Genomic DNA, 18,858 nt, shown 5'->3' on the forward strand with positions numbered 1-18,858 from the left:
CCTGGTTGGATCTGTCACCACAGTAAATGAAGCTGGTGGTGGTATTTGTCCCTGTTTTGGAGACGAAGTGACGGGGACACCGGGACCTGTTTCCCAGTTGACACAAAAGTTTTAAAAAAGAACAAAGCCCCAAAAGAGGTGAAGGAAGTTTGTCCTCAGTTGGTGGGCCATGCCCTTAATTGGGAACAACCTGGAAGTCCACGGCCCTGGCCCGAGAGGGTGGCGGGAGCTGGCGTGAAAGTCTGGGTCTTGAGCGCTGACGTGGCCTGTGTCTTGCTGACATGGCCTGCCTTTAATCCGCCACCCTGTCCCTGGGGCCCGTAGGCCCTCCTGGAGAAGCTGGGGCTGGCTGCCCGGCAACAGCCCTGTCCCCACAGTGGGCAGTGCGCGGGCCTTCTTGTGACACCTCTCCTGCGGTGTGCCCACCGAACCACGGTTTGTATCCCGGCCCTGTCCCCAGCCAGCCAGGCACTTGGGCCCTCTGCACCCGGTTTTCTCAGTCCCGAGGAAACGAGATGAACAGCGTCCGCCCAGAGTCTGTGTGATGATTTTAGTATATGTGCTGCCGAAGCGAGCACCAGAGTCTGTGTGATGATTAACTGAGATTGCAGCCAACAGGACCTAAGCACGTCTGTGCCTGTCAATCGGAGGCGCCCTTATCTGGCCCAAAGCGATGGGCCTGGCGACGAGCCTCGGAGGAACCGTCCCCTCAGTGGCCCCTGCCTGCGTGCCCCCCTGCACAGGTCAAGATGCAGAAAGGTGAGCGCCAGATGGCCAAAAGATTCCTAGAGGAGCGGAAGGAGGAGCTGGAGGAGGTGGCCCATGAGCTGGCCGAGACCGAGCACGAGAACACCGTGCTGAGGCACAACATCGAGCGCATCAAGGAGGAGAAGGACTTCACCGTGTAAGGCGGCCCGGCCCCAGAGCGCGTGCCCCCCGCCGCCGCCCCCGGGTCCCAGCACCCCCGGGCTTATGGCCGTCTGCCAGTCACACGGCCAGCTACCAGAAGGTGCCCGTGATTCACGCTGGGAGGGAAGACGAGAACCCCTCAGAGTGCAGTGGGGGCAGGGAAGCCTTTCTGGAAAAAGCGACGTTTAAGGACGTTTAAGGAGCGTCCTGCGGGGTGGTTAGGGGAGGCGGCCAGTAGGTGCTGGGAACAAAGGATGCTGGATCTGGTGTGAAAGCCCCCAGGGAGGCGTTTGCAACCCAGAAATGGAACGCAGGCCTGAAGGGGCAGGGGAGAGGGCAGGGGGCGCCATGGAGGTTGGCCGAGGCTGCTCTTAGCGGTCGTTTGGAGGAGTGTGCCCTGAGCAGCCACGGAAGGGTGTTCAAAGCAGGGAGTGGTGTGCGGCCAGGCTTGGCTCCGCTGTGAAGAGTGGATGGGGAGGCTCAGAAGCGGATCTGAAGGTGGCGGTTTGAAGGCTGTGGCAAGGGCCAGGGCCAGAGGTGACGCTAATGACTAAGAAGCCAGCGGGGCCACGGTTGCCATCACATCACCTGAGGTGGAGGCCCTGCTGTGGCGCCCAGGTGGCCGCCCGGGAGCCATCCCTCCCCCTCCCCCACTGTCCCCTGACCGGGAGGTGAGGCTCGCAGGGCATTGTGAGGCGAGCCTCAGAGCTCTGGGTGGGCCGTGGCCTGGGAGGGCTCATAGAGCCCTATTCTCTCTGGCCCCAGGCTTCAGAAGAAACACCTCCAGCAGGAGAAGGAGTGCCTCATGTCCAAGCTGGTAGAGGCTGAAATGGATGGGGCTGCTGCCGCCAAGCAAGTCATGGCCTTGAAGGACACCATCGGGAAGCTGAAGACAGTAGGTGGTGGGACTGGGCCCAGAGAGGGGCAAGCTGCAAGCTGGGGAGGGGTCTTTACGCAGTCATCAGGCCCACTTTGTGACATCCCTGGGCCAGGGGAGAGCACGCTTGACGCCTCAGCCCCCACCCCCACTCTCACTTCTGGGGCCTGATCCTCGAGGATGACCTCTGGTGGCCAGGGTTTCTGAGTTGACCTCATCATGGGTCTCCTGGGATCACAGTGAGTCAAGGCCTAAGTCCGATTCCTGCAAGTTTCAGCCACAGTTTGATTCCTGCGAGTATCGGCCACCAGGTGTCGTCCTCCTCTTCCTCCACTTCTTCCAGGAAGCCTGCCTTAACTGCACTTGCCCACGCTGGGCGCCCCAGCCCTTGTCCCTCGGTCGCTCTCAGCTCCTGCCCCATCCTTCCAGGTCCACCTCCTCCGGGAAGCCTGCCCTTGACCACTCTGGCCCCGTACACAGCCCTGGGCTGCTTACCTGGGCTTCCTGGCTCCAGCGCCTCTTTAAAGGGGCCTGGTTCTACCACGTGCCCCCTCCTCTCCCTGTACCGTGTAACGCTGCTTGCTGTCTTCCAGGAGAAACAAATGACCTGCACGGACATTAACACCCTGACGAGGCAGAAGGAACTTCTCCTGCAGAAGCTAAGCACATTTGAGGAGACTAACCGCACCCTCCGAGACCTGCTGAGGGAACAGCACTGCAAAGAGGTGAGCTGGGACTCGGCCACGTCCCGCGGCACCAAGGGCCCATCTGCTGCGAGCCTCCATGGCCCCCTCCGCCGTTCCTCATCGGGGAATAGAATGAACTAGCAGTGCCGGGCCCGAGGGGGCCGTGGGAGGATCTGACAGGATGTTCACAGGATGCGCTGGGCACCCCTGGTAGACGGGCGCTGCCTTAGTTGTCGAAGCTGGACCTGGTGGCGCAGGAAGGGACCCGAGGAGCCCGGGATGAGCTCGGCCCCTGGGTGAAGGGAGGATGGCTAATGGCTGGCACCAACCGTTGGGCTGCGCTTTTCTTAAAAGGTGGTCTCTGGAAGATATTCTGTATTAGCAGATGATTCTGGAAAGACTGATGGCCCAAACAGCCATCTTCCTGTTTGGTTCACATCAGAGACCATAGTGTCTTTTGTTTTGTTTTGTTTTGTTTTATGTTATGTTTGCATTGTGAACTTCTTGTTTTANCCAGGCGCCCCAAAAGTTTTTAATGTTTATTTTATTTTTGAGAGAGAGAGACGGCGTGAAAGTGGGGGAGGGGCAGGGAGCGAGAGACAGAGCAGAGACAGAGACAGAAAGAGACTGACCCAGAATCTGAAACAGGCTCCACGCTCTGAGCTGTCAGCACAGAGCCTGATGTGGGGCTTGAACTCATGAACTACAAGATTATGACTTGATCCGAAGTTAGATCATGAGTTGATGCTTAACTGACTGAGGCACCCAGGTGGCCCTATTTATTTATTTTGAAGGTAGCCTCCACACTCAATGTGTGGCTTGATCTCACAACCCGAAGATCAAGAGTATAGTGCTCTACTGATTGAGCCAGCCAGGTGCCCCACCCCCCAGCTAGTATGTAAAATAAGGAATAGAAGTGGTATGTTTACAGACCAGCCTTCCAAACAAAATCTTGTCCATGTAGTTAAATGTCTCCTTTGGTGATAAGCTTATCAGAGGGATCCTTTAGCTCCAGTCAGATAGTTTGCATCACTTACGTATGCATCACTTAGTATACTATTGTTTAGCCTGTTTTCAAACCTTATGGAAATGATAGCGTTCCACATGTATTCTTTTGAGTTTGTTTTTTCACTCAAATTAAAAAAAAATTTTTTTAATGTTTACTTACATATTTATGAGGGAGAGAGAGAGAGAGAGAGAGACAGCGCGTGCCTGTCTGCAAGAGAATGGGGGAGAGGCAGAGAGAGAGGGAGAGAGAATCCTAAGCAGGTTCTGTACTGTCAGCACAGAGCCTAATTCGGGGCTCCATCTCACAAACTGTGAGATCATGACCTGAGCCGAAATCAAGAGTCGGACGTTTAACCTACTGACCTATTCAGGCTCCCCGTTACTCAATAGTTTTATAAGATCCATCCAATTTTCTCCTGAGACCTAAGGTAGTTAACTTTCACTGCTATATTCCATTTTATGACTAATCCACAACTTATCCTTTCTTCTGTTGATGGACACTATTTTCAGTTGTTTCCTATTACACAAGCCCTCAGGGCGCCTGGGTGTTTCAGTCGGTTAAGCCTCAGATTTCGGCTCAGGTCATGATCTCACAGTCTGTGGGTTCGATACTGGTGTTGGGCTCTGTGCTGACAGCTCAGAGCCTGCAGCCTGCTTCAGATTCAGTGTCTCCCTCTCTGCACCTCCCCCGTTCGCTCTCTGTCTCTCAAAATAAAATAAAAACATAAAAAAAATAATTTATTTTGGGCATTCATGTACACTATCCTGGTGTATTTGAGTTTCTAGACTATATTTCTATCAATTTATTAGTCATAGCTAAATTATTCTCTTAAAATGGTTAATACCTATTTAACGTCTGGCTCAGTAATACTTGGCTGGGCAATTCTTTCTTAATTTTTTTTTTTTAAGTTTATTTTGAGAGAGAGAGAGAGAGAGAGAAAGAGAGAGGGGGAAGGAGGGACAGAGGGAGGGAGAGACAGAATCCCAAGCAGGCTCTGTGCTGTCAGCGCAGAGTCTGACACGGGGCTTAAACTCATAAACCGTGAGATCATGACCTGAGCTGAGGTCAAGAGTTGGAGGCTTAACCAAAAGAGCCACCTGGGTGCTCCTGGGTGGGCACTTTTTAACCTCTCTGGGCCTCAGTTTTCCCACCTGTGAAGTGGGACTAGCATCTTCCACGTGGTATCATGTGAGGACATAGATGAGGGACTGGCATGTTGCCTGGCGCATGATAGCTGTGTGGTAAGTGCTAGGTGCTGCTGCTGTTTGTCCTGGGACTGGGGCCCCCAGAAAACCCTCTTTCTTCCCAGTATTTCTCCTTTGGGACTCCTTGGCTTCTACTGTCCTGGAATTCTAGAATCTCCCATTGGAGATGAAGGGTCAGTTAACCTGGGCTCCCACCCACGGCAGCTACTCTCCTTTGAGTCCAGGCTCTCCTCTCCCCCTGCCCACGTGGCTCTTGGGCCGGCCCCCCACCTCGGTGCTTCCTATGCTCCGTGGATGAGAGTTTCCTCTGGCCGTGGGGCCAGTTGGCTTAGGGCCCAGCTCTGCCATTTGCAGCTGCGTGATCTCGTGCCGCTCACCTCACTTCTCCCAGCTCGGTCTCCTCCTCTCGAAAATGGGGGCGGTCATAGGTCGCGGCTCCTTCGAATGCGGGATTCGGTGAGATTGCGTTTTCGCTTGGGTAGCGCCCCCCGGAGGCTCGGAGGACACGGCGTAAAGGGCAGTGCGAGCAGCTCCACGCCTTAGCTTCCATCCCTTGTTCTTTGCCTCCTCCCGTTGCCGGAGAAACCGTGACGCCGGCCTCTCCGCTCCCAGCCCTGCCGTGGCTTGTGACGGGGACCTGTGAGCCGGAGAGGAGAAGGGAAGGCGAGCCGAGCCCGCTTCTAGGGAAGAATTGAGCCGGTTCACAGCCACGGCCTGTTTGGGAAGATGGGCAAGGGCGTGAGCGTGCAGGTGGGGAGGAGGGAGCTCAGGGGCTGATAAACATGAGTAACGGGGAAATGCAAGCTAAAGCAGCAGCTGGAAAGACTGGCCGCTGCCCAGGGCCCTCCTCCTGCCCGTGGCCATGCAAACCCGCGCAGGCATTTTGTAGGTCATTTCAGCTGCCGCAGATCACAGACCTTCAGGCTCAGGCACTTTGTACACGCCTGGCCCAGCACAGCACTTCGCTACAGTGCTGGCATTTCTGTGACCTGGGAACACCTTCCTTGCCCAGAGGCCGTGCAAGGGCAAAGGTTAAAAATACAGTGGCCTGTTAGAGAAAGAAGGCCGATTGGATGCTGCTGAGGGGCTGGGAGGGGGCGGGGAACGAGACTGTTTTAACAGGTCTTTCCGTTGGGATGATGGAAATGTTCTGGAACTAGGGAGTTGTGGTAGTTGCACAATATTTGAAGGTACTATATACGCCACTGGATTCTACACTTAACAGTGGTTAAGGGGCGCCTGGGTGGCTTAGTCAGTCAGGCATCTGACTTTGGCTCAGGGCACGATCACACGGTTTGTGAGTTCGAGCCCCACATTGGGCTCTGTGCTGACAGCTCGGAGCCTGGAGCCTGCCTGCTTCAGATTCTATGTCTCCGTCTCTCTCTGCTCCTCTCCTGCTCACACTCTCTTTTCTCTCTCTCTCTCTCTCTCAAAAATAAATAAATGTTAAAAAAAAAATGAAAAGGGTGCCTGGGTGGCTCAGTCGATTAAGTGTCTGACTTTGGCTCAGGTCATGATCTCACAGTTTGTGAGTTCAAGCCCTGCGTCGGGCTCTGTGCTGACAGCTCAGAGCCTGGTGCCTGCTTCGGATTCTGTGTCTCCCTCTCTCTCTGCCCTTCCCCCACTCATGCTCTGTCTCTGTCTCGAAAATAAATAAAAAACATTTTTAAAAAATGGTTAAAATGGCACGGTTTATGTTAGCAATGTGTTACCACAGTTTAAGAAATTAATAATGGAATGTGCCACAAACCATTGAATTGTGCATTTTATTTTACTTATTTATTTTTAAATGTTTGGTTTATTTACTTTTGAGAGAGAGAGAGAGAGAGAGAACAAGCAAGCACGCTCAGGTAGGAGAGGGACAGAGGGAGAGAGAGACCCAGAATCCAAAACAGGCTCCAGGCCCTGAGCTGTCAGCACAGAGCCCGACGTGGGGCTTGAACCCACAAACCACGAGATCATGACCTAAGTCGGAAGTTTAACTGATTGAGCCACCAGATGCAATTGAATTGTGCATTTTATTTTATTTTATTTTATTTTATTTAATGCTTTTTATTTATTTCTAGGAGAGGGAGAGAGAGACAGCGTGAGCAGGGAAGGGTCAGAGAGAGAGGGAGTCACAGACTGAAACAGGCTCCAGGCCCTGAGCTGGCAGTCAGCACAGAGCCCGACGCGGGGCTCGAACCCACGAACCGCGAGATCATGACCTAAGCGAAAGTCGGACGCTTAACCGACTAAGCCACCCAGGCGCCCCTGAATTGTGCATTTTAAATGGGTGGCTTGAATGGTATCTGAATTTTTATCTCAAAAAAGCTGTTGGGTTTTTTCTTTTTTTAAAGATTTTTTTATTTTTTTATTTTTAAGTAATCTCTACACCCAACATGGGGCTCAAATTCACAACCCTGAGATCGAGAGTTGCACACTCCACCCACTGAGCCAGCCAGGTGCTCCTCAAGCTCTTTATAAAAAATCAAGTTGTTGGGGCACCTGGGTGGCTTAGTCGGTTAAGCGTCCGACTTTCGCTTAGGTCATGATCTCGCGGTTCGTGGGTTCGAGCCCCGCGTCGGGCTCTGTGCTGACTGCCAGCTCAGAGCCTGGAGCCTGTTTCAGTCTGTGACTCCCTCTCTCTCTGACCCTCCCCTGCTCACGCTGTCTCTCTCTCCTAGAAATAAATACAAAATATTAAAAAAAAAATCAAGTTGTAGCATAAAAATACAATATGCTATCATTTTGGTCAAATCACTTATAAACCCCATCGCATCCCTACCCCCCTAAAGATAATATTTCTCTAGATGTAGTGATATATAAGTGCATAGAGAAAAGATTGGCAGGACACTCATCAAACTAATAATAACAATGGGGTGGGGTTTGGAGGTGGATGAGGGGGACTTTAGCTTTACTCGTATTCACGGATTATTTTATAATGAGATTACAATCTATTTATGGCTCCTATGATTGGAAAATAGTAGTTTTGGCAAAAAGGAAAGAATTCATAGGATGTAGACATCTGGGTTCATTGCTTAACGACCTGGTTCTCCCTGTGTTTTCCCTTAAAGGATTCCGAAAGGCTCATGGAGCAACAAGGAGCCCTACTTAAAAGGCTGGCGGAGGCAGACTCAGAAAAAGCGGTAACAGCGCCCCCTGGCGGCTCTGGTGGGGTTTAGGCGACAGTGCGCAGAGGGGCTGGAGCGACCCCAGCAGCCAGTCTCCAACATTTCTTTGGGTCTTAGTTTCCTGATCTGTAAAATGGGCTAATGTCCCCTTACCCTGCCTGCTCCACGGGGCTTGTCTAGTTGATCAGTCGGGAGCTCGAACCACCAAGCTGAACACCCAACCTGAGGGATGTGGCTCCTGCTGTTGGATTTTCTGACCATCAGTCTTGTTACTTAAATTTCCTGATTTGCATTAAAATCCATCAAAAGGTAGACTTTTTGACTCAACAGTTCCAGTTCTGGGAATCTCTCCCAAGGCAGCACGCTCCAAAGTCTGGTCCCTGGAACCCTAAGTTCCTCGACGATGTTAATGGTGCCAGGAACAAAGCAGGGGAGTGATCTGCGGCCAGATGAGCTGGGAGACTACTGGCTGCCCTGCACAAAAAATGCACCATGTTAACTCCCCAGAGCTTCTGGAGTAGTTGAGCCATTAGCGCCCACACAAGTCTCCCAAGGGAGAGGGAAGATGGAGACCACCTTACCCCCGGCGTGGAGCTTGGCCCTCGCTGCCTCTCTGAATGTGACCTGGGGGATTCAGCATGAAGAGGGTAACGCCTGAATCTGCATCTCCAGCTTGAGAGCCTGGGAATCAAATGATGATCCATCCGTAAATTGAAACTTTTAAGTTGCTGTTTCAAAAGATGTAGAAGATTTAATACCTTTATGGTAAAGGTGGGACTGTGGGTTCTGGAACAAAATAAGCAGAAGACTTCTTTTTTTTTTTTTTATGTTTTTATTTATTTCTGAGAGAGAGAGACAGTGTGAGCAGGGGAGGGGCAGAGAGAGAGGGAGACACAGAATCGGAAGCAGGCTCCAGGCTCTGAGCTAGCTGTCAGCACAGAGCCCGATGCAGGGCTCAAACCCATGAACCGCGAGATCATGACCTGAGCCGAAGTTGGATGCTTAACCGACTGAGCCCCTCAGGCGCCCCTGCAGAAGACTTCTTAATATCTTTTAACAGTGGTTTTCTTTGCCCAGGGGATTATGGGGATTCTAATTTAGCATTTTTTTGTTTTTCATTGTTTCCCACGACTAATTATTAATATTATTATTAAAATATTTTTTAACATTTTTAATCATTTTTGAGAAACAGAGAGAGACAGAACCCTAGCGGGGTAAGGGCAGAAAGAGAGGGAGACACAGAATCCGAAGCAGGCTCCAGGCTCTGAGCTAGCTGGCAGCACAGAACCCGACGCGGGGCTCAAACCCACGAACAGTGAGATCGCGACCTGAACTGAAGTTGGACACTTAACCAACTGAGCCACCCAGGCACCCCCACAACTAATATTATTTAATTTAATTTAATATTTTTGAGAGAGCGGGAACACAGGGGGACAGAGAGAAAGGGAGAGAAAGAATGCCTGGCATGGAGCCCCATATGGGGCTCAAACTCATGAACTGTGAGATCACGATCTGAGCCGAAATCACGAGTCAGACGCTTAACCAACTGAGCCATCCAGGCGCCCCTAACTTTATTTTAACTTGCAAGATCAGTGCGTGTGTGTGTGTGTGTGTGTGTGTGTGTGTATGTGTGTTTTAACATTTTCTTTATTTCTGAGACAGAGGCAGTGTGAGCAGAGGAGGGTCAGAGAGAGAGGGAGACACAGAATCTGAAACAGGCTCCAGGCTCTGAGCTAGCTGTCAGCACAGAGCCCGACGTGGGGCTCAAACCCACGAACCGTGTGATCGTGACCTGAGCCGAAGTTGGACGCTTAACCGACTAAGCCCCCCAAGTGCCCCCATATTTGTTGTCTTAAATGTTCAGTACAGATATTGGGTGCTTCCTGCCAGGGTCTCTGTGACTTGGGCTGGTGTGTTTGGGATCTTGGGCTTCCAGGCACTCGGAGGAGTGGGTGTCCCCCCCGGGCCGGACTCCCTCACTCTTCCCAGGGAACTCATGATAGTGTGTGTTCTCTCCAGCGCCTGCTGTTACTGCTGCAAGACAAAGACAAGGAGGTAGAAGAGCTTCTCCAAGAAATACAATGTGAGAAGGTACCATCCCTGACAGTTGCTCCTCCGTATGGGCCCGTAGAGTTTAGTGGGGAGACTGTGCTCTGGAATCGGGGACCTGGGTTCAAATGCTGGCTCTGCCACTTTCTCCATCTCTCCCAAGGCTCAAGCGAAGACAGCATCTGAACTTTCTAAATCCATGGAGTCTATGCGGGGGCATTTGCAGGCACAGCTCCGGTGCAAAGAGGCAGAGAACAGTCGCCTGTGCATGCAGATCAAGGTACCTGCTGGCCCCACAGGTGGGAAAGGAGGGGCGGGGGCATGGCAGTCTCGGCGCGGCGAGCCCTACTCAGGAAGGCTTTGCCTCAGTGGTGTATGGGGCACTTGCTGCCCAAGCACTCCTGCTTCAGAGAGACTCTGGGACGGTGGCATGCGCAGTGGACCCGGAGGCCTCGGGTGCCCTTTGCAGGAGTGACCGGGTTTGGTGCCATGACCCTGAGCCGGTCACTTAATCTCTTAGGCCCTCGGGTCTTGTAACTACCCCTGGGGAAGGAATAGTCTCAATTGCTGCTTGCCCGTGTGAGCTCGGGACCGTCTGAGGTCATAGCTCTGCTGAGTGACTGAGAGAATCTTCTGATCACCGCGCTGGGAGCTGAAGGAAGAATTCCAGAAGAGTTCTGTGCTAACATTAAGAGCCAATGGGTTCAGTGATTCAGAGAAGCGCCGCGGGGAGCTGGGAACGGGCCCCCCTCCCTGGCCCTAAGGCCCCACCCAGTTGGTGACCCATTTTCTCTCTCCCTCCCTCATCCCCTCTCTTCTCTGCCCTCCCTCTCTGCCTCTCTTGTCTCTGTTCACCCCCCCCCTCCACCCCTCCCTGACCCCACCTTCCCAGAACCTGGAGCGCAGTGGGAACCAGCACAAGGCAGAAGTGGAAGCCATCATGGAGCAGCTGAAGGAATTAAAGCAAAAGGGAGACCGGGACAAAGAAACCTTAAAGAAGGCCATCCGAGCCCAGAAGGAACGAGCCGAGAAGAGTGAGGAATATGCCGAGCAGCTGCACGTGCAACTTGCTGACAAGGTGGCGGGCCAGGGTGGCCCTGAGGGCGGCCGAGGTGGCAGGTGGGCGGCGGGGGTGCCGAGGGACGGTGACGGCAGAAGGGTGAATGAAACGGGGGCCCCGGGGGACAGTAGGTGAGTCAGTGGGTAAAAGGATGACAGCAGGGTGGCTGGAGAAATGACTGATTAGGGGGGACGGTTTAGCCAAGTCAGTATGGTGGGCGGGAATTTCGATGGCTGGGGAAGGACCCGCGAGCAGGGCGCATGCGATTGCTAGACCTCGAGGAGCTACCTCCGGGCTCGCACAGTCCGCCTGGGTGCTCTCTGCAAAGGGACTGCAGGGGTGAAGAGTCGTCCAGGGTGAGCCCAGCCCCCAGCTGCCTCGGCTTCGGCGCTGACCCCAGGCTGACGGGCCCTGTTGTCCCATGTCCCCAGGATCTTTATGTCGCTGAAGCTTTATCCACTCTGGAATCATGGAGGAGCCGCTACAATCAAGTTGTGAAAGATAAGGGAGACCTCGAGCTCGAAATTATCGTCCTGAATGAGTATGTGTGTTTAGGCGGCAGCGCGTGGGCTGATGGAGGGAAGCGGTGGGCAGGCAGCCTGAGTGGGGGGTGGGGGTAGCGTCTCCAGTCAGGGGCCGCGCTGGGCTGAGGTGTGGCGGCGCCAGCGGGGGCTGTGGAGGCTTCTCTGCTCACAGAGGGCCAGTAAGCCTGTGCCGGTCCCTGGGCCGAGCTGGGTCCCGGTGTGCACAGCATGGGAACCGGGCACAGAAACACTGGCACCTTCATTCCTGTTCTGGGGGGGATGGAGCAGCTGTGGACCCACATGTCTTCTCTCTGCTGTCTGCCCAGCACTCGGAAGGTCAGAGGAGGAGGCCAAAATGGCGTAAAGTTGCAGGGCATCGAGCTCACACCTTTCTCACCTCTAGGCACCAGTGACCGTTCAGACATTCTCAGTGTCACCCGTATTCATGTGTTTGTTCATTTGAAAAATATTTCTTGAGCGTCTACTCACTGTCTACAGATAATGAAGGCAGAAGGACACATGATACAGATAAGAGGGATTGGGGAAGAGGTGCCCTGAGAAAGGAAGTCTGAACTGTTTTTTTTTTTTATGTTTTTATTTATTTTTGAGAGAGAGAGAGAGAGAGCGCATGCGCAAGGATGGGAGGGGCAGAGAAAGAGGGAGACACAGAATCCAAAGCAGAATCCGAGCTGTCAGCACAGAGCTTGATGCGGGGCTTGAGCTCAGGAACAGTGAGGTCATGACCTGAGCTGCCGTTGGACACTTAACCAACTGAGCCACCCAGGTGTCCCTGAACTGGGTGTTGAAGGCTGAGGAGGAGTTTGCCGGGTAAAACAACGGGATATGTTTGCTCGGGCCTAGTCTGTGCTTCGCAAACATTTGCCGAATGAACTGTAATTGATCGTTACTGAGAGCACACACCGTGTAAAGGTTCTGTATTGGATCTGTGAGGCCTGGGTCCTCCGTTACTGGATTCTAGCCCTGCTGAGTGACGGAGGGGGAGGGAGGGAAGGCAGGGGCAGGTGGCTTCTCTCCCGTCGTGCCATGTACATTCACTGCAGCCCCCACCTGTGCTGGGTGAGTGTTCACACCTCTGAACAAGGAAGAGTAATGTCTGGGAGTGTCCTTGACCACCCAGCCTCGGAGTTCTGTCCTAACTTCAAGACCTACTGGACTGAGAGATCCAGGGGATGCCATGGAGAGCTGGGAAGAGAGACCCCATCTCTGGGTCTTGTCTTCTGGGAATGTCTTGGCCTCACGGGAGGATCAGAACGCAGAAGGCCTTTGGAGGGGGTGGGATGGGAGACCCTTCTGAAGGCTGTTAGAAGAGGTGGGGTGCGTGGGAAGGCCACAGCGGCGGCGCCGGGGCAGAGCAGGGGAGCTGCTTTCTGGGGTGGAGCCTGGGGAGCGGCCAGGGCACCGCGAGATGGGACAGGCTGGGGAGGAACAGAGGGCCCCCCTCCACACCAAGCCCTGGGCTCCTCAGAACCCTTGCACTTGCTTCCCTTTGTCTGCTTTCACTCTGCGACCTCCCAGCCGGGTGACAGATCTCGTAAACCAGCAACAAACGTTGGAAGAGAAGATGCGGGAAGACCGGGACAGCCTGGTGGAGAGATTGCACCGGCAGACTGCCGAGTATTCCGCGTTCAAGCTAGAGAACGAGAGGCTGAAGGTCTGTGAGGAGAGCAGGCCGGCACCATGGGTGGGGGGGCAGCGGGGTCGATGGTGGGGCGCTCCCGACGGGGCCCTGAAGATGACTCCGGGGGGGGGTGTTTTCAGGGGCCCTGGAGGCCGGAGCGTGATTAGAAGGGCATGCGTCAGGGTCAGGCCAGGATTCAGGTCCTGACCGTCTCTTGCTAGTGCAGCTCCCGGGTTAGACGGTTCGTCCTTGGTCACCGAGGTGACCTTAGCGGGAGGAAAGGATGGCCTGGTGAGAATGTGGCAACGCATGTGAGACGCTTAACACGCCCACTCAGCCATCGGAGGTGGGCACGGACTCCGGGGGCGCTGCTGGCCCCTTCATGTGACTCCATTCTCCCTTTAACCTCCTGATAATAGGGTGGTTGTCTCTGCTTTATAGAATAAGGAAGCAGGCTTAGAGAGGGGTCAGGTGTGTTGCCAAGATTGTGCCCTTGGAAGTGTTGGAGTTAGGGTTTGAAGCGGATTCTTTGGCTGAGCTTCGGCTCTTAACCACTTGCTGTGCACCCAGCATGGCAGGGACGAGAGGCACCTGAACCAAAGTTCATGTTTCAGACCCAGGTTGTATCTCATTAATTGATCTGGGCAATGACATCTGGGTTTGTTTGTTTATTTTTTAAAGTATTTTATTTTTGGGGCGCCTGGGTGGCTTAGTTGGTTAAGCGTCTGACTTTCGCTTAGGTCACGATCTCGCGGTTCGTGGGTTCGAGCCCCGCGTCGGGCTCTGTGCTGACTGCCAGCTCAGAGCCTGGAGCCTATGTCGGAGTCTGTATCTCCCTCTCTCTCTGACCCTCCCCTGCTCACACTCTCTCTCTCTCTCTCCTAGAAATAAATAAAAATATTAAAAATAAATATTTTATTTTTATGTAATTTCTTTCAATTTTTAAAAATTTTATTTATTTATTTAGAGAGAGACAAAGACAGAGTGATCAGGGAAGGGTCAGAGAGAGAGGAAGAGGAGAGAGAATCCCAGGCAAGCTCTGTACCTTCAGCACAGAGCCCGATATGGGGCTCGAACTCCCAAAACCTGAGATCATAACCTGAGCCCAAACTGAGAGTCAGATACTTAACTGACCAAGCCACCTAGGCGCCGTGTATTTTTATGTAATTTCTACACCCAACCTGGGGCTCAAACTCACAACCCCGAGATCAAGAGTTACATACTTTACCGATTGAGCCAGCCAGGTACCCCTAGATTAATTTTTTTTTCTTTTTACTGGTTTATTTGTTAAGATTGATTTTAGGGAAATATGACATATAGCAAGGTACACACATTCTAGAATTTTCATAAAGAACATTTTTGTGCATCACCCCCCTTGATCCAAACCTTACTAGCACCCCAGGGATGTCACCCGCTTATAAGCCTCCCTGCGAAAGTGACTGTTATCCTGATTTTCACCACAGATTAGCTAGCTTGGTTTTGAATTTTGTGCCTGGCTTTCATACAGCATTATGGTTGCAAACAGTCCATGCCATGTGGCAGGTCTCGTTCTTGATGCCATCCGGTCTGCTGTCGGCCACACCACGCTATATTTATCCATTCTACTGTTAGTGGGTGTCTTTGTGTACCTTTGGGTGCACCTAATTTGGTGTATTTTATTATTATTTTTTTAATATTTATTCATTTTTTAAAAAATGTTTTATTTATTTCTAGGAGAGAGAGAGAGAGAGAGACAGCGTGAGCAGGGGAGGGTCAGAGAGAGAGGGAGTGANACTAAGACATTCAAACCTATATCACACCCATTCTTCTGCAGCTTGCTTTTCTCATTCAGCCATAATACTTACTTCATGGATATCTTTTTAGGTCAGGTTTGGGTTTTTGTTTTTTTTTACGTTTATCTGTTTCAGTGACTGCATATTGTTATTGTATGGAGATACCACTTTTTCTTTTGTTCCGTCTACTAAGGTGAACATTTAGGTTGTAGGAGGACACTTGTTGACTTGAGAAGTAGGTCTAACATCACTGTTACTTGAAAAAGCATGTTGCAAAGCAGTAAGTACAATATCATCTCATTCTTGCTGGACGAAAAAGGTATCTAACTCAGTTACTGACAGAAGGCCAGAAACCAAGGCAATCCTCGGTGCAATCATCATGCATCATGAGTAGTTTTCCCTGGTCTTGTCTCCATTGTCAATAACAGTTATGTATTGCTTTTGTAATAAGAACATGAAAATACAGAGGTTGTTTACTTGCATCTACACTTGACCCTTGAACTGTGTGGGTCCGCTTATATGTGGATTTTTGTGGATAAAGATAGCTTAGTACTATAAATGTATTTTCTTTTCCTTATGATTTTTCCCAACATTTTCTTTGCTCTAGCTCACTTTATGGTAAGAGTACAGTATCTAATACATGTAGCGATCGAAATAGGTATTGATCGACTGTTTTTATTATTGGTAAGTCTTCTGGTCAATAGTAGATTACTAGAAATAGTTAGAAATAGTTAAGTTTGGGGGGAAGTAAAACTTTTTTTTTTTTTTTTTTTACAAATAGTTTATTGTCAAGTTGGTTTCCATATAACACCCAGTGCTCATCCCANAAAAAAAAATTTTTTAAAATGTTTTATTTATTTCTTAGAGAGAGAGCGTGAGAAGGGGAGGGTCAGAGAGAGAGGTAGACACAGAGTCTGAAGCAGGCTCCAGGCTCTGAGCTGTCAGCACAGAGCCCGACGCAGGGCTCAAACCCACAAACCATGAGATCATGACCTGAGCCGAAGTCAGACATTTAACCAACTGATCCACGCAGGCGCCCCTATTTTAATTTTTTTATAGTTTATTTATTTTTTGAGACAGAGACAGAGCATGAGCAGGGGAGGGGCAGAGAGAGAGGGAGACACAGAATCTGAAACAGGCTCCAGGCTCTGAGCTGGCAGCACAGAACCCGATGCGGGGCTCGAACCCACGAACCATGAGATCATGACCTGAGCCCAAGTTGGACGCTTAACCGACTGAGCCACCCAGGCGCCCCATAAAGTTATATGTATATTTTTGATTGTGTGGGAGGTTGGTGCCCCTTGGCCTCCGATTGTTTCAAGGGTCAAGTTCTTTAATTTACTTGAGTTGCCCAGGCGCCTAGACTTGGGGGGGTGGTGAGGAGGCGGGGCTTCCCCTGGTTGGCCACTTGCAGTGGGGAGGGGTGAGAGTGGGATGACTGTCTGCTCCGGGAACCTTCCTGTGGGTTACTCACTAGCCACCCCTTCTAGGCTAGTTTCGCCCCGATGGAAGACAAGCTCAATCAGGCGCACCTCGAGGTACAGCAGCTGAAGGCGTCGGTTAAGAACTACGAAGGGATGATTGACAACTATAAGAGTCAGGTAGGCGGCCTGTCGCCAGGTGGACCAGGAGGCCTCTCCCAGGAAGGGAGGTTGGGTGGGAAGGGTGTTTTTCGATGAAACTCCGCCCAATGCTTTGGCGGCCCCTAGGTGATGAAGACCAGACTGGAGGCTGATGAAGTGGCTGCCCAGCTGGAACGCTGTGACAAAGAGAACAAGATCCTTAAAGATGAGATGAACAAAGAGATCGAAGCGGTACTGCTCCACTTCCTTGCTCTCTTCCCCTACCCGGTCCAGTCCCCCTGGGCCTGTGAGCCTCTTTGATTTGGACCAGGAAATTAACGAGTTTCCTGGTTGCTGGACTGGTCCACACTACTGTGTATGTGCCTTCTTGCGCGCATGCTCTCTCTCTCTCTCTCTCTCTCTCTCTCTCTCTCTCTCTCTCTCTCGCTGCTGCTTTATCCCTTCTCCTCCTGGTTTTCTTATTTCCTTAAATTAATCTCCCTTGCTTAGAGCAAATCCAAGCAGATTCAGACGCTAAGATCTGCGAGGTCTCGGCCGTGCTGGTTTCGTTTCTGCACCAACTCAGAGATGTGCCTTCCCTCCCTCCTAAAGAGCCTTATTCTTGCAGAGGCAGCTTGGGTGTCTAGAGACAAAGGGATCATCATATTAACTTTATTAACTCATATTAACTTTAGAGATGGGCTGCATCCAGGCCCAGCCACTAACCTGTTGTATAGCCTTGGGCGCATCCCTGCCCCATTTGGTCGTCAGCCTCCTTGCTATTACAGGGATGGACTCAATCAGAGAGTTTGGACCTTCTCCTCTGACCTGTAGCCTTGGGATTGCCTTCCTAGGGGCTTTGGAGTTAGACTGGACCATAATCCTGGCTCTACCAGTTTCTTTCCTTCTTCCTTCCTTCCTTCTTTCCTTCCTTCCTTCCTTTCTTTCTATTTATTTGGGGGGAGGGACAGAGAGAGAGGGAGAGAGAGACTGAGTCCCAAGCAAGCTCTGCACTGTCAGTGCGCACTGTCAGCCCATAGCCCGATATGGGGCTCAAACTCACAAAGTGTGAGACCATGACCTGACGGAAAATCAAGGCGCTTAACCAACCAATTGAGCCACCCAGGCAGCCCTTTCTCTATCAGTTTCTACCTGAGCAGCCTCAGGGAAATGACTTTGCTCCTTTGATCCTTAGAGGCCTTCCACTGGGACAATAGCATCTACCTGATAGGTGGTTGTATGAATTCACGGAGTAATTCAGAGAGCCCTCAGCATAGTAACTAGGTCCTGGTATTTGCTCTGTGATTGCCATTGTTATTCAATGATGAAAGGAGTGGCTGGCTCAGGGGGCACATCAGGGTCCAACTCAGAAACCAGCCGGAATGCTGCCAGTGGCCTGTGGGGAGGGCAGGCCACAATCCTGCTTGTGATTCCCACAGGATCCTCCTCTGGGGACCCGCAGGTGGCCCTGCCCTAATTCCAAAGGACTCTGCCTGTCCCACCAGCAGTGGGGGTGGGGGCCCTTCCCAACGGTGGGCTTTTCTCTCTCACTGCAGGCCCGTAGGCAGTTCCAGTCCCAGCTGGCTGACCTGCAGCAGCTGCCTGACATCCTCAAGATCACAGAGGCTAAGCTGGCCGAGTGCCAAGACCAGCTGCAGGGCTACGAGAGGAAGAACATCGACCTCACAGCCATCATATCAGACCTGCGCAGCCGGGTAAGGGACTGGCAGAAAGGGTCCCACGAACTGGCCCGAGCAGGGGCCCGCTTACCGAGATGAGCTGCACGCCCCCCCAAGGGAGGACCGCTTCCTTTTTCTTGGCTGCCACTTTCTGAAAGGAGTGAGCTATCATCAGTGCTGTGAAATAAAAGTCTGGTGTGCCAAATGCCTTGTGTTTGCACAAAGTGATTGTAGTCATAGGAGCCGTCACTCTCCTGTGCTGCCCCGCCCCCTGGTGCTCCGAGTCTCCGCCTGCCTCTGCTGTTCTGAGCTCTGCTGCAGTGCTGGGCCGCACCCCCAGGGGGAGACACCGAGCCAGAGGGTGTTCTTTTCTCCCAACTTTCTCTTGCTCCAGCTGCCTTTCCCTCCTCTTACCAGATCCATTGCCTGAGGTTCTGTCCAGAAAGAGGGTTCCCTTCCTCCCAGAAGCAGTCTGCCTCTGGGTTACTCGAATCCTGCCTGTGGTCTAAGAAATTACATGCCTCTTGTTTGCAGTGGGACCTTGGGCGGGGCCCTTCCACTCTCTGAACCTCTTTCCTTCTAATAATAAAAGTAGCTAACATTTTTCGAGCACAGACTTTGTGCTCCCTTATTCTCCCCTGAAATTCTCCCAGGAATGTCATGAGGTTTAGATATTCTTTTTCTCTGCTTTCTAGAAAGCAGCCCAAGGCATAGACGCATAAATTTCCTGAGGTCCCAGAGCCGAGAGCTGGTGAACAGGGTTTGGAACTCAGC

At 52.0% G+C, this 18,858-nt stretch overlaps 1 protein-coding gene across 12 annotated transcripts in view; it reads left to right on the forward strand.

Moving 5' to 3' along the window:
* Positions 1–18,858, forward strand: part of ODF2 (outer dense fiber of sperm tails 2) — a 34,697-nt gene that overhangs the window by 11,355 nt on the left and 4,484 nt on the right. For 11 of the 12 annotated variants that reach the window (XM_077768330.1, XM_077768325.1, XM_077768326.1 and 8 more), the window contains 12 exons: positions 744–904; positions 1,675–1,804; positions 2,380–2,511; positions 7,743–7,814; positions 9,819–9,890; positions 10,012–10,128; positions 10,741–10,926; positions 11,340–11,449; positions 12,969–13,104; positions 16,334–16,444; positions 16,553–16,657; positions 17,962–18,120. In XM_077768330.1, coding sequence (XP_077624456.1) covers positions 744–904; positions 1,675–1,804; positions 2,380–2,511; positions 7,743–7,814; positions 9,819–9,890; positions 10,012–10,128; positions 10,741–10,926; positions 11,340–11,449; positions 12,969–13,104; positions 16,334–16,444; positions 16,553–16,657; positions 17,962–18,120 — 1,491 coding nt within the window. Of the gene's footprint in view, positions 1–743; positions 905–1,674; positions 1,805–2,379; positions 2,512–7,742; positions 7,815–9,818; positions 9,891–10,011; positions 10,129–10,740; positions 10,927–11,339; positions 11,450–12,968; positions 13,105–16,333; positions 16,445–16,552; positions 16,658–17,961; positions 18,290–18,858 lie in introns of those variants that run through there. The other variant, XM_077768337.1, reaches the window with a different exon arrangement.

This window comes from Crocuta crocuta, unplaced genomic scaffold (assembly GCF_008692635.1).
Source record: "Crocuta crocuta isolate KB4526 unplaced genomic scaffold, BGI_CrCroc_1.0 scaffold35, whole genome shotgun sequence".
Classification (NCBI taxonomy): domain Eukaryota; kingdom Metazoa; phylum Chordata; class Mammalia; order Carnivora; family Hyaenidae; genus Crocuta; species Crocuta crocuta.